The sequence below is a fragment of the Corythoichthys intestinalis genome, chromosome 16 (genome assembly GCF_030265065.1).
Source record: "Corythoichthys intestinalis isolate RoL2023-P3 chromosome 16, ASM3026506v1, whole genome shotgun sequence".
In the NCBI taxonomy this organism is placed as follows: domain Eukaryota; kingdom Metazoa; phylum Chordata; class Actinopteri; order Syngnathiformes; family Syngnathidae; genus Corythoichthys; species Corythoichthys intestinalis.
The window spans coordinates 791,720-807,238 of NC_080410.1; the positions used below are offsets into that span (position 1 = coordinate 791,720).

Below are 15,519 nucleotides of genomic sequence, written 5' to 3' on the forward strand. Positions count from 1 at the left end.
TAACGAGTGGAGCCTGGTTAGACCTCGTTAGAAGAAGTTAGACCTCTTTGACAGCCAGAAATCTTGCTTGTTTGTAGGTGACCAAATACTTATATATTCATTCATTTTCTATGCTGCTTTTTCCTCACGAGGGTCGCGGAGGTGCTGGAGCCTATCCCAGACTAACTAAGGGCAGTAGGCAGGGGACACCCTGAACTGGTTGCCAGCCAATCAATCGCAGGGCACAAGGAGACATACAACCATTCACGCACACACTCATACTTACGGACAATTTAGAGTGTTCAATCAGACTACTATGCATGTTTTTGGGATGTGGGAGGAAATCGGAGTTCCTGGAGGAAACCCACGCAGGCACAGGGAGAACATGCAAACTCCACACAGGAAGGCCGAAGCCGGGATTGAACCCTTGATCTCAGAACTGTGGGGCGGATGTGCTAACCACTCAGCCACCGTGCCGCCAAATACTTATTTTCCACTCTAATTTGGAAATAAATTCTTTAAAAATCAAACAATGTGATTTTCTGTTTTTTTTTCCACATTCTGCCTCTCATGGTTGAGGTTTACCCATGTTGACAATTACAGGCCTCTCTAATCTTTTCAAGTAGGAGAACTTGCACAATTGGTGGTTGACTAAATACTTATTTGCCCCACTGTATACAGTACAGTACAGTTTGGACACACCTTCTCATTAATTTTTGCACTGTTGGAACCTGTTTTTTTAACTATTGTATGTAGAACGAGCAAAAACGCGACACTTGCTGTTTCTGTTGAATTATCAAATAAAGACCTCTTCAGTCTGTATTTTTCTGATGAATGTGTATCCTAACGAGTTGAATAATATTATCAAGCTTCAAAACACTTCGTTGAGCACGTTTGGTTGTCAATGGGACGTCAATATTACGAATTTTGACAAATTATTTTCGGGTTTTTTTTTTTTTTGGTTTGTCTTTTGCGGTCTAAAATGTTGGTTATAATTGGTCAGTGAAAAAAAACAACAACAGTTCGGACACAAGGCCGTAGGTTTGTTCTCAACTTTGGTAGGGATAATATAACAGCATAACCTGCATGTACACTGTTTTTTTGCCGGGGACGGGACATTTATAATTTCAAACAGACTGGGTGAACGAGGGTCAGGGCTACATTTCTCATCAATATGAACCTCATTAATTGATAGTCTAAATGACCAGGGCAAAATTAATCTGTATTGATTTATACTAACTTTCCTGTGTAATAGTTCAGGTGATACACCTTTCGATTCAAACCTTTGTCTTCAAAAACTACTAAAGAAACATTTTGAAAACTTCCCAAACAAATGTCTGGATTTTATTAGCAAATCTAAATTGCAATATTTGAACACAAATTATATTAACATACTACATAAGAAATACAAACTTGTTAATGATTAATTCAATAGTCCATCTATAAAGGGGTAATCCTTGGTTCACTACATTTCCTCGTTTGATTAACGTTAACCATAGAAAACATACAGGAGTATATTTCTCTCAACACAGCTTCCTCCTTGAGTTCGAGAAATTCACACAGATTAATGTTACCCTAACTCTGATGCAGGCCGGACTTTCAGTATCAAAATTAGTGGTGTGTTCCCCACCTCCACAACATTGACATCTTTTTACATTACTTACAGTGGCTTCTGCTGGTGGGAAAAAAAAATTCTAATATCCCTCGTCTTTGAAGGGTGCGGAGGAGGCGGCATGTTGTATTTCTATTGGGCTGTGAATGCGTGTGTGGGGGGGGGGGGTCAAGTCATCAGCCAATCAAACGTGCGTTTGAGGGAAAAAAATGGACTGCCACATTCAGCAAGTGAAAAGGGGTCAATCTACGTCTGAACATAATGAAAGTACTGTAATTCACTTTGTAATGGTCGACTCAATTCTTACAACATATGGGAAGCCAATCTAAATTCAAATTACGCAAGTTCTATTTTCCTTTACTATTCAGTATACACAAGTAACAGCCAGTGTTAGAAGACTGGCACCCTTGAGCAAGACCGCTGCAGGATGTGCGTGTGATTCTATTTCAGCTAGAGCCAGGACCTCCACACAATTTAGTTACCGAGTTGTAGCCTTCATCTTTTGTGCAAAGTAAGCATAATGCACTTCAAGGAGCACGGTCCTGTACAGGCAGGATCACATCCCAAAAATTCTCGAGGTTTTTACCAGCATCATGCAGCTGCTTTAACAGAGGAGGACCTGCTGCAGCATGGATGACATACACACATCTATAAGTGCAGGAATGCACTGCTACAGTGGGTGTACGTAAAAGACCGACCGATGTAGGGAAATATTCTTCAAGCGAATGTATAAAGAGACAATACGTGGATGATGGATTGAAATCGTTAGCACCGAATAAACATGTCTGCTTGCTTACGTCGAGTCCTGATTGAACGAGGCACATCCAAATCGGGCTGTCGGACCGCCTGGTCCGTCCGGTCTACCGGCACCCACTGCTGACTCCATCCCGATTCCCAGCGACCTCTTCCCCTCCTTCCGTCGTGGATCGGAGGCCTGGGATCGGCAGCACCTCTTCGGTCGATGTCGACGGAAGACGACTCCAATGTGGCAGAAAAGTGTACGTTTAACTTCTCGAGGGAAATTAGGGCGTGTTCTCTTTTTGGAAAACGATGAAATTCAGTTTCAATGCCGATATTGTAGGAGGATGGTTTGCGGACCGTCATGTAGAAAAAAAGAAGGGAGGAAAAGAAGCTAAACAAGTGAACAGCTGACTGCGTGACGTCATAAACCCGCCTCTTCTGATTGGCTCGGTGAGACATGTTGTCACTGTTTTGGAATACGATTGGTCTGACGTACAGTAATGTAGTGTGTTTTTATTGGATAGCTAGTGTACGAGAATTTTTTATTTTTTTATTTTTTGAAAACCCATTCATGAGACATGAGATGCGACGAAGACGTGAAACAGGCTATTTGTCATACAAAACGACGATTTATATCCAGTAATACAAACTGTTATAGTTAATCATACAAACTGTAAGCCTTCTTCTTAAGTCATATTTTTACTGCATATTGGTATATATTTTTTATTTAATCATAATGAAATAGTTTTTCTAACGTGCCTTCTGCCCGTTTCAGTATTTGCTGCGATGTGGTAATTTCACCACAAATGTTAATCTCAGTTACCCCCGCAGACCAGAGAGCTACCTGAAGGTGTTATTTTTAGACAAAAGACAAACGCAAGAAAGAAGAGGAGCATAAACGTGAAAAACAGAGTTTTGTTGTGATGGGGAAAAAATGTTATTGTTTTTTAAATTGCATAATCATGTAGGTACTTGGCACAATTGCAAACTAGTGGTTCTTTACATAGAGTTTAGATGAAATATTGCCAAGCGTGAAGGTGGGCCGGAGCGGTCCGGTACGCTGTAAAAATTGTGGGCGGGGCTGTGCTTTGATCCCAAAAATATGACAGCAACTCTCAAACCTCCATGTAAAAAAAAAAAAAGGCAGCCTATGCACCTCCAAGAAGAAAACTATCTACTAACTAAAGATGCACCGATAGCGATACTAGTATCGGCAGGGGACGCCGATCCGGCCCGAAATGGTGGTATCGGTATCGGCGAGTACCAACAAAGACGGCGCCGATACCATTTACCGGTCCATTATTATAACATTTGACCGCAGCCTTTTTTTTTCTCCTGGCACTCACTACACTCTCTCTCTGTGTTGTGTGATGACACGTGAACACCAAGCAGCTATCGCTATTGGCCTGCTCCAGACCAATGAGAACGGGCCAATAGCCACTCCTGACCAATGACAAGGTCGCTTGGCGGCGCCGACATCGGGAAATATTTCAAAATAGAAATCCCGTCAATTAAAATCAATGGCTGCATGCAAGATTTACAGCCTGAAAGTTTCGAGATATGGAGTTAAATCGGCCAGTTTCAATACCTCGAACCTGATAAAACATTTGAAGACGAAACGTGAACGAACACAACGAGTTTGAGCCCGCAAGAGCAGGACTGCTATCCAGAGGAAGGGCGCTGGACCGGTGCAACAATCTCTGGTCAGTTCACTACGTCACCTTTACTTTGTTTTTTACTTAAAGAAATGCTGCAGTAATTTGGGAACTGTTTCCAAAGTAGGGTTGTCACCTTTCAGAAATAGAAATAAGGGACTCCCCCCCCTCCCGAAAAAAGGAGGCTAATAGAGAGACGCAATGCTGTGGTCAATTATTATTACTAATAATTGTTAGCGTCCGCAAATGCGGAAACAAGGTTGGACCTCGAAGCGGACAACAAGCGGGGGATACGTACAAGGGTTTAATGATTGCAAACAAAAAATAACACGCGATCGCGGGATAGTAGAAATAACAAAAGGAGTCCGTGACAGCAGGTCGACGGAGCTCAATACTACAAACTCGAAGGTTAATTAAGACGATAGGCAGCAAGCCAAAAAGCCAAAATAAAAACACTGAAATACCTGCACAGGGTAGAGGTTACAAACGAGTGCAGCACACTAACAGAAAAAACCCAATGCAGGGGCGTAACAAGCAAATGTAGCGAGACTATAGTGCGAGATGTCAAATGGCGATCAGCAAAGCAAATATCTCGGCAGCCTTCTCTGAGCTCACCCGTGCTTAAATGCTACGTTGATGAGCCTGCATTGGATTCAGGTGCGACGTCAGGAATGCCCCCACTAACAGCCCAGCAACAAAACACAATCTAACCAGCAGCAGAATGTGACAATAATTTCATGAAAGTTGCACTGTTTGGCCTTTGAGAGGTTTAAAAAAGTTTACTCAGTTCATTCAGAGTTTATTATTATGAACTTATTTTTACTTTCTTACTGTTGGGCTAGTATTATACTTTGTACTAGTCTTTTTCCTATTTTGCAAAGGTAAGCAACAGCCTGACAAAGCCTTGATAGCAATGATTTCACATCCAATTATGTAGCTCTTTGGGGGGGGGGGGGGGGATAAATATATATATATATATATATATATATATATATATATATATATATATATATATATATATATATACTGGACTGTCTCAGGAAATTAGAATACACAATATTCTAATTTTTTGAGACAGTCCTGTGTATATATACAGGACTGTCTCAGGAAATTAGAATATTGTGTATTCTAATTTCCTGAGACAGTCAGGAACATTGAGTCTAATGTAAAAAAGACAATTTACTAACCACTTTAGCCTGCTGTTAAACATTGGCAGTTGTCTCCACAACGCAAAATTGCGGTTAAAAACTGACACTTTAAACATGAAAACTCGCTAGATTACAGCATTGGCAAATGTTGCGAACAAAAGAAAAAAAACTATTAATGACACCACATGTATAACGAAAACCGAAGTGCACTTTGTTTTTTTTTTTTATTACTGAGTGTAAAGATTACGGTTAGCGACTTGGCAGATGTACTTCCAGTGAACATTTCAAAATAAAACTATGTCATGTTCAGATTTCTGGAAGCAAAATAGATTTAAAATGACATCCATTATGAAGAATCTGATTGGCAGTGACAATATAATGTAATAAATGATAATAATTTGGCTTCAGATTTATTAACGTATGCACTTTGCAGGAGAAGATGACAGTCATTTAGGACCAAATTAACACTTTTAATGGGCTCTATTTGGGAGACAACAACAATTTGACAATGGTTTCTCACCTATTTCATATTCTACACTTAACTAGCTTTAAAATGACTCATTATGCATTGTGTGTTTTCTTTTTTGTGTTTTATTCATGAATACATTTATTGCATTTGAATTTGTTGCTATAGCTGTGGTTGAATTGGTTTAAAGAAAAACAAACGTGTCCGTGTCACATGACTGAAGTACAACATCTCCCACACACAAGTTCGGTGTGTGAATGATGTCATAATAAAGGGGCACCACATCCCCTAATATCGTCCCGGGCGAAACAAATGGGAGGCAGAGTGCACCGTGTGCAAAGCAGACACGTATGTGTCTGTGTCCAACAAAGGTGCTGGAGACCTGACAGCTCACACGGACACAGAAAAACATAAAAAAGCTGTGCGAGGGGAGAGCTCCTCGGCTAAATTGAGCGACTTCCTTGTAAGTCCCGGGAAAACAGAGGGTTCTGTAAACGCAGCGGAGGGTGGGTTTGCGTTTCACACTGTTAAACACCATAACTGTTATGATCGTGGGCTGAGAACCCTCAAAACAGGCACGAGAGGGAATGAGGATCTGAGTTCAAATAGTTTATTGTTCGCAGGGCTGTGGAGTCTGTGGCTTGAAGATTCCGGGCGAAGGTACCAATAACAAGAGGCGTAGGCGAAATCCTGGAACAAAGCAAATAAGTCGATGATCAGTTGAGTCCACACAGAAATATTCAAAACGCGAGAGGGCACTAACAGTGAACTGAAAGAGACGATCCAGCGACGTGGTGGAGCTCTGGCTGGCTTAAGTAGGCTGGTGATGGTGATTGCTGGCAGCTGCCATCACTCCACCCGTCAGGTGCTGGGCCTGTAATTGGATGACAGACACACCCACACACTCGCCCAGCCTGGGCCTGACAGTACCCCCCCCTCTACGTGCGCCTCCGGGCGCGCGACGCAGAGAATCCGGGTGGGCCCGATGGAAATCCCGGATAAGGGAACGACAGAGGATCTGGCGAGCCGGGACCCAACTACGCTCCTCGGGGCCATAGCCCTCCCAATCCACCAGATACTGCAGGCCGCGGCCCCGGCGGCGGACATCCAGGAGCCTCTCCACCCTGAAGGCCGGATACCCGTCGATCGACAGAGGCGGCGGAGGGGGCGGAATAGGGGGGGACAAGGGACTCACCCCGACAGGTTTCACCTGGGATGCATGAAAGGTTGGATGGACACGTAGGGCCGCAGGAAGCTTAAAGCGCACGGCGCATGGGTTGACCACCTTGACGATCTCGTAAGGGCCGACAAAACGTGGGGCCAACTTCCGTGATTCAGTCTTGAGCGGCAGATCCCTGGAGGACAACCAGACCTTCTGGCCAACTTTGTAGGTAGGCACTGGAGCACGGCGACGGTTGGCCTGTTTCTGGGTACGTGTAGATGAGCGACCGAGCGCAGCACGGGTTTGATTCCAGACCATGGCACATTCGGCAAGGTGTGCTTGTACCGAAGGGACGGCAATCTCTGCCTCCGTAGACGGGAACAAAGGAGGTTGATAGCCAAGCGAACACTGGAAGGGGGACAGATTGGAAGATGCGTTAGGTAGCGAGTTATGAGCATATTCAACCCAGGGGAGCTGATCACTCCAGGTGGTCGGACGGGCCTGGGTGGTGCAACGGAGCGCCGCTTCCAACTGCTGGTTCGCGCGTTCACACTGTCCATTGGTCTGGGGGTGAAAACCAGAGGAGAGGCTCGTAGTGATGCCGAGAGCAGAGCAGAAGGCCGACCAGACGTGGGAGGTGAATTGGGGCCCGCGGTCCGAGACGATGTCCGCTGGAATCCCGTGTAGGCGAAACACGTGCTTGACCAGCAAGTCTGCAGTCTCCTTGGCTGTGGGCAGCTTTTGGAGGGCGACAAAGTGAGCAGCTTTGGAGAAACGGTCGACAATGGTTAAAATGACAGTGTGACCCCGAGATGGCGGGAGTCCAGTGACAAAGTCTACGGCAATGTGCGACCATGGACGGCTTGGTATCGGTAGCGGGTGGAGCAGACCTGAACTTGGCTTGGTGGACGACTTGCTACGGGCACACACGTGGCAGGCAGAGACGAAGGACCGGCAATCCTCCGTCATGGTTGGCCACCAGAAACGCTGGCGCAAAACAGCCAAGGTGCGGGTGATGCCAGGATGGCAAGTCAGGCGTGATGTGTGTGCCCACTCCAGCACCTTGGGACGGACTGATTCAGGGACAAACAGATCCATCTGCGAACCCTGTCGGGGGTCCGGTTGGCCACCCTGAGCCCTCAAAACCTCTACCTCCAGATCAGTCATGGTGGCAGCCACCACACAGGAAGGCGGGAGGATTGGCATGGGCTCCTCTTCGGAGTCGATGGTTTGGTACAGGCGAGACAGGGCATCAGCCTTCACATTCTTAGAGCCTGGGACATAGGACAATGTGAAATCGAACCTCGTAAAAAACATGGCCCACCTGGCTTGACGGGGGTTCAGTCTGCGGGCTGACTTGAGATACTCCAAATTTTTGTGGTCTGTCCAAACCACGAATGGGTGGCGTGCTCCTTCCAGTAGGTGCCGCCACTCCTCCAGAGCCAACTTCACCGCCAGCAGCTCACGGTCCCCAACGCCATAGTTGCGCTCTGCAGGACTGAGCCTATGGGAGAAAAAGGCACAGGGGTGTACCTTCCCATCCCCAAGCCCACGCTGCGAGAGGACAGCGCCCACCCCCAGCTCTGAAGCGTCCACCTCCACAATGAACTGCAACGCGGGGTCTGGATGAGCAAGCACAGGAGAAGACGTGAAGCGGGCCTTGAGGTCGCAGAAAGCGGCCTCTGCGGTATCCGACCACCGAAACGGGGCTTTGGTGGACATGAGGGCCGTGAGGGGGGCTACAATCTGGCTATAATTGCGGATGAACCGCCGGTAAAAGTTCGCAAACCCCAGGAAGCAATGTAACTTTTTCCGATCGCCCGGCCTGGGCCACTGAGAGACTGCAGTCACCTTTGCGGGATCCATCCGGAGTTCCCCGTCGGCCACTATGAAGTCGAGGAAGGCAGTCTCGGACACATGGAAGGCACACTTCTCTGCCTTTACATAGAGGCGGTTCTCCAGGAGTCTCTGCAGTACTTGCCTCACATGCTGCTCGTGTTCTGCGGGAGTACGAGAGAAAATCAGTATGTCATCCAGATAGACGAACATGAACCTGTTTAGCATGTCCCGAAGGACGTCGTTGACGAGGGCCTGGAACACTGCGGGCGCGTTGCAGAGGCCAAATGGCATGACCAAATATTCAAAATGGCCCAGGGAGGTGGTGAAGGCGGTCTTCCATTCATCTCCCTCTCGGATTCGAACAAGATGGTAAGCGTTGCGGAGGTCCAGCTTTGTGAAAATGCGGGCACCATGAAGCGGTGTAAAGGCAGAGTCAATGAGTGGCAGAGGGTACCTGTTTTTGACAGTGATGTCGTTCAGACCCCGGTCGTCAACGCAGGGCCGTAGCGAGCCATCCTTCTTCCCAACGAAAAAGAACCCTGCGCCAACCGGGGAGGAGGAGGGGCGGATTATGCCTGCGGCCAACGAGTCTGCAATGTATTTCTCCATGGCCTCCTGCTCGGACCGCGAGATGTTGTAAAGGCGTGCCTTAGGCAGAGTGGCACCAGGCAAGAGCTCGATGGCGCAATCATACGGGCGGTGAGGAGGAAGGGCCAAAGCGTGGTCCTCGCTGAAAACGTGTGCAAGGTCATGGTAACATTTTGGAATGGCCGAGAGGTCAGGTGTGGATGGCGTTTGAGCCGGCGTATTGGGAATAAGAGCGGACTGAAGGCACTTGGTGTGGCATGCAGGACTCCAGGCTGTCAGCTTGGGGTGAGACCAGTCTATACTAGGGTTGTGCTCTCGGAGCCAAGGGAGGCCCAGCACTAATGGTGTGCGTGGGCAATAAAAGACATAAAAAGTGGTTACCTCACGATGGTTCCCGGAGAGGCAGAGGTTAATTGGCTCGGTCTGACGTTCCACCCGGCACAAAAGCTGTCCATTGAGTGCGGTGGTACGCAAAGGAACGTCCAACTGGTGGGTCTTGATGCCCAATCGCGACACGATGGAGCGGTCTATGAAGCTCTCGTCCGCCCCGCAATCGACCAACGCAGTAATATCACTAACCCGGCCCTCCCACAAGAGGGAAGCCGGTAGCAGAAGACGGGAGGAAGCGTTTGTAGTATGGCTCACCAATGCCTCCCTTCCCATCGGCGAGCCTGGGCGGACTGAGCAGCTCTGCAGGAGATGATCACTACCACCACAATAAAAACATCGACTTGAGCGGAGCCGGTGAGAGCGCTCCCTTGCCGACAGCCTGGTACGGCTCTGTTGAATGGGCACTGACCCCCATGCCGGGGGTGAGCCTACCGCTGCAGCAGGTGACAACGGGACGGGCCTCTCCAATGGATGCGCAGGGGCAGCAGGCGGAGAGTCACGCCGCTGCCGTCTACGCTCCCTGAGTCGACAATCTATCCTGATCGCCAGACTAACGAGCGCGTCGAGAGAGTTGGGTTCCTCACGTGAGGCCAACTCATCCTTCAAAGACTCACTAAGGCCACTGACGAATACTTCTTGAAGGGCTTCCTCATTGAATTTGCTCTCGGCGGCGAGGGTACGGAATTGCACAGAGTATTCTGCCACGCTGAGTGCGCCTTGGCGAAGCGACATCAAACGTTTAGCGCCCTTTGTACCGCGCACCGGGTGGTCAAATACCTTTCGCATCTCCTCCGTGAAGCAGGCATAGGAGGAACATGCCGCCGAGCCCCTTTCCCATTCGGCGCTCGCCCACGACAAGGCGTTGCCACGAAGACAGCCAATAAGGTAGGCGATCTTGGCTTGGTCATTGCTATATGTGAGGCTTTGCTGCTCAAACACGAGGCTGCATTGGACCAGAAACGCCCTGCAAGCACCCAGGTCGCCGTCATAGGGAGCTGGCGTCGGCACCATGGGTTCATGCAGGGGCTGCACAAGCGGTGTTGCAAACGGGGCAGGTACTCGTTGAGGTGGTGAGGCAGGTGCTCGTTGAGGTGACGGAGGTCGTTGTGCGTGTGGCAAGGGCGTGAGCTGGGCTTGAAGTGAAAGCAGTGTTTGTGAGATATTCGATACCTGGGCGAGAAGGTATTGGATAGCCTGGTTGTGCTGTTCCATGAGTTGAGCTGGTTGGTGCTGGGGCGTCCGTTCTGTGCCTGCGGGGTCCATATTGTGGCTGGATCGTGCTGTTATGATCGTGGGCTGAGAACCCTCAAAACAGGCACGAGAGGGAATGAGGATCTGAGTTCAAATAGTTTATTGTTCGCAGGGCTGTGGAGTCTGTGGCTTGAAGATTCCGGGCGAAGGTACCAATAACAAGAGGCGTAGGCGAAATCCTGGAACAAAGCAAATAAGTCGATGATCAGTTGAGTCCACACAGAAATATTCAAAACGCGAGAGGGCACTAACAGTGAACTGAAAGAGACGATCCAGCGACGTGGTGGAGCTCTGGCTGGCTTAAGTAGGCTGGTGATGGTGATTGCTGGCAGCTGCCATCACTCCACCCGTCAGGTGCTGGGCCTGTAATTGGATGACAGACACACCCACATACTTGCCCAGCCTGGGGCCTGACAATAACAGTTACAGGTCCATGGACTGCACCATTTCTAGACTCTGGCACCGCCAAAAAGTTCAGTAGTGCTCGCACTAAGACTGAAGCCATTGTGAATGGCGTCATAGCGCCCCACTCTGTTGAAGTCGCTCATGAAGCCCTCAAAGAAATCCAGTACTGTGGCGTTTCTACAGACGGGAGTAACCATAGAGCAGTGAAAATATTCCCAATCATAATCCAGTACTTTGACTGGAAGAAGGGTGGTGTGCAAACAAAATTAATTGAGATTAAAGACACACTGAATGAGACAGCAGAAACCATTGCACACTATATAACTGAAACACTGGCAAAAAACTAATTATTTGAAAAATGTATTGCATTTACTGGTGACAACTGCAACACACATTTTGGAGGAATCTGGCGTGATGAAGGGGGAAAGAATGTGTTTGCATGTTTGAAGAGGATGCTGCACAACAAGATTTTAATTGGTGTCGGTTGCGCAGCACACATACTGAATAATTGTGTTCATCATGGGGCAGACACAATAGATGTTGACCTTGAGAATATTGTGTTCAAAATCTACCAGCACTTCCATATTTACAGTGAGAACCTCAAGGAGTACTGTGACTTTATTGACATTGAATACAGAAGGATGCTTTCTCACAGCAAGACAAGGTGGCTGTCATTGTTCCCAGGCATTGAGAGGATGACACAGATGTTTCCAGCTTCAAAAGCATTCTTTCTGTCGCAGCAAAAGCCACCCATAGTAATGAAGAAGTTTTTTGAAAATGACTTCAGTTTTCCACACCCACATTCAAGAAATGGAAAAGGAGAACAACTCCTTTATGGAGGTGAAGAAAATTCTGAACACCATTCTTGAACGCAAGAGCAGCAACTTCATGTCTCTGAAAGTTAAGGGACTCCTAGCACAAAAGCGCAGCAATGGACTTGGTAAGGGCTGTAACCAGTTCTGTGCTGATGTGCAAGGCCTTTACAGTGCATGCCTGGAGTATCTGGAGAAGTGGATGACTCCCATAAAAGAGTTCTCAACATTCATGTGGATGGATCTGAGTGAGCCACCAGATTGGAATGATGTGGAGGTCTGCATCCAGTACCTAGGAGAAAAGGGGGTCCTAATTGATGATGTCAAATGTTTTGACCAGGTCGCCAATCTGAGGAAATTCACAGAAAGGTGCAACATATCAGGAGTTCAGTGGCTTGCAGGTACACCAGAAGTGGACAAAATATTTTGAGAAGGCCAAAAGGATTGCATGCCACCCAGAACTCCTGAAGATTGCACAGTTTGTCTTTTGCACTTCCCTCTCATAATGCCAATGTTTTTCTCACTGATGCAGAGCCAGTGGACCAATGAGAGGTACAGGCTTTCTGTTGAGTCACTGAAGAGGATTCGATTTGTGCAATACAATATTAAAAAACCATTCTTGCAAAGACTTTCATTCTTATTTGTTGAGCAACAAAAAACTGCTTGGACAGATCAGCACTACATCTAAATGTGGATGGGTAGATAAGGAAGATGAAGAAAATCAGGGACAAGAAAACAGGGATGAAAAACACTAAAGAGATGTTTGTTTGTTAAATTAGTATTGTTGTGAGGTTACTGTTTGGTTTAAATTATTTTACCTCTTTTTGTTAAAGTTGGAAGACGTAGTATATCGAACATTATTTCAGATTATTTATTTGTGCTGTAAGAATGGAAAATACAGCTATTATTTTGTTCAAGGATGATTCAGGAATACAGAAGAGACATTAGTTTCTTATCATTATTTATACCATTTTTGTAAAAAAAAACAACAACAACAACATTGTTCTATAATTTTAGGAATAATAAAACTTGTTGAGTAACCTCTGAGAATTTGAATTTGCGTCTTTGTTTATACAGCTATTATTTTGTTATAAAACTGAATTTTCTATCCATATGGAGGAGGCATATTTTAAATATATTAATGTGATAAGACATCTTTGAGTGAACTTCGAGTATAATTTAAGTATCTCGAGGCCGAGCCGAGTGTCCTCTTTTTTGGAAATCAAAATATGGTAACCCTATTGCAATACCTTTAAGTTTATCTTATGTCATTTGACAACAGCAATAAGAGGAAGCGCTACAAGATGGCGGAAAGCATTGGACGCCCGTCGGAGACTGGCTATTGTCCTCTGGTGGTATGCAACCCCGAGCGAGAAAAGGACAATAAGCTTTCTCTTTGGCGTAGGTTTGTCCACCATCTGTTGCTTCTGCGGGCAGTAACACAGGCTTTGAAGGAACGTCTTCTCAACCGATTTATTAGCCTACCCAAAGGGGATCAGCTTCAGCTCACACTGGATGGTTTGAGAGGGGAGGTTACGTGATGTGTGCCGGTGCCATAGCTGGCACCCGTATCTCAATCAAAGCTCCACGAGATGATCCAGCGTCTTCTTAAAAGGGAAAAGGGGGGCATTCCATTGTACTCCAGGCGGTTGTCGACAACGCTTTCTGGTGAGACTGGCTATCATTTGTTGCCTATGTTCATTTAATTTTCCGTGTTGTTTCTTTAAGAGTTTGTGTTTTGATTTTATATTTGCTGGTGTAAATATACAATGGGGCAAATAAGTATTTAGTCAACCACTAATTGTGCAAGTTCTCCCACTTGAAAATACTAGAGAGGCTTGTAATTGTCAACATGGGTAAACCTCAACCATGAGAGACAGAATGTGGGAAAAAAACCACAAAATCACATTGTTTGATTTTTAAAGAATTTATTTGCAAACTAGAAACTGCAATTTCTGGAGAAATTACACCTGGTCTTTCCTGTGTGGCTATACAGATCGTAGCCCCGCCCAAGGCTATCAATAGAATGGACAAACATGCCTATCAATGGCATTAAACAAATTAAATCCCATTAGAAATGAATGGGAAATTTGGACGTCCATGGCCGCCAATGCGGCACCCATAATAAGCGTCAATGGAATTGGGGAAGTTTGGGGGACATGTCCAATTGATATCTGGTCATTATCTGTTGATGTTCGGGATGTCGTTGGGCAACACGAACTTTCAACTCCCTCCGCAGATTTTCTATGGGGTTGAGATCTGGAGACTGGCTAGGCCACTCCAGGACCTTGAAATGCTCATTACAAAGCCACTCCTTTGCTGCCCTGGCTGTGTGTTTGGGATCATTGTCATGCTGAAAGACCCAGCCACGTGTCATCTTCAATGCCCTTGCTGATGGAAGGAGATTTTCACTCAAAATCTCTCGATACATGGCCCCATTCATTCTTTCCTTTACACAGATCAGTCGTCCTGGTCCCTTTGCAGAAAAACAGCCCCAAAGCATGATGTTTACATCCCTATGCTTCGCAGTGGGTATGGTGTTTTCGGATGCAATTCAGTATTCTTTCTTCTCCAAACACGAGAACCTGTGTTTCTACCAAAAATTTCTATTTTGGTTTCATCTGACCATAACACATTCTCCCAGTCCTTTTCTGGATCATCCAAATGCTCTCTAGCGAACCGCAGATGGACCTGGACGTGTACTTTCTTCAGCAGGGGGACACGTCTGGCAGTGCAGGATTTGAGTCCCTGGCGGCGCATTGTGTTACAGATTGTAGCCTTTGTTACTGTGGTCCCAGCTCTCTGTAGGTCATTCACTAGGTCCCCCCGTATGGTTCTAGGATTTTTGCTCACCATTGTTGTTATCATTTTGACGCCACGGGGTGAGATCTTGCATGGAGCCCCAGATCGAGGGAGATTATCAGTGGTCTTGTATGTCTTCAATTTTCTCATAATTGCTCCCACAGTGGATTTCTTTACACCAAGAGTTTTTACCTATTGCAGATTCAGTCTTCCCAGCCTGCTGGAGGTCTACAATTCTGTCTCGGGTGTCCTTCGACAGCTCTTTGGTCTTGGCCATAGTGGAGTTTGGAGTGTGACTGACTGAGATTGTGGACAGGTGTCTTTTATACCGATAATGTCTTAAAACAGGCGCCATTAATACAGGTAACGACTGGAGCCTCGTTAGACCTCGTTAGAAGAAGTTAAATCTCTTTGACAGCCAGAAATCTTGCTTGTTTGTAGGTGACCAAACACTTATTTTCCACTCTAATTTGGAAATAATTTTTTAAAAAATCAAACAATGTGATTTTCGTTTTTTTTTTCCACATTCTGTCTCTCATGGTTGAGGTTTACCCATGTTGACATAAACAGGCCTCTCTAATCTTTTCAAGTAGGAGAACTTGCACAATTGGTGGTTGACTAAATACTTATTTGCCCCACTTTATACAGTACAGACCAAAAGTTTGGACA

General features: G+C 46.3%; 1 protein-coding gene across 3 annotated transcripts in view; it reads right to left on the bottom strand.

Annotated features, from left to right (window-relative positions):
* LOC130931986 (WD repeat domain phosphoinositide-interacting protein 1-like) overlaps positions 1–2,755 on the bottom strand; it is a 79,225-nt gene extending 76,470 nt beyond the window's left edge. For 2 of the 3 annotated variants that reach the window (XM_057861307.1, XM_057861308.1), the window contains exon 1: positions 2,389–2,754. In XM_057861307.1, coding sequence (XP_057717290.1) covers positions 2,389–2,477 — 89 coding nt within the window. In that variant the 5' untranslated portion in view covers positions 2,478–2,754. Of the gene's footprint in view, positions 1–2,388 lie in introns of all 3 variants that reach the window. The other variant, XM_057861309.1, reaches the window with a different exon arrangement.
* Between the last annotated feature and the right edge of the window lie 12,764 nt (positions 2,756–15,519).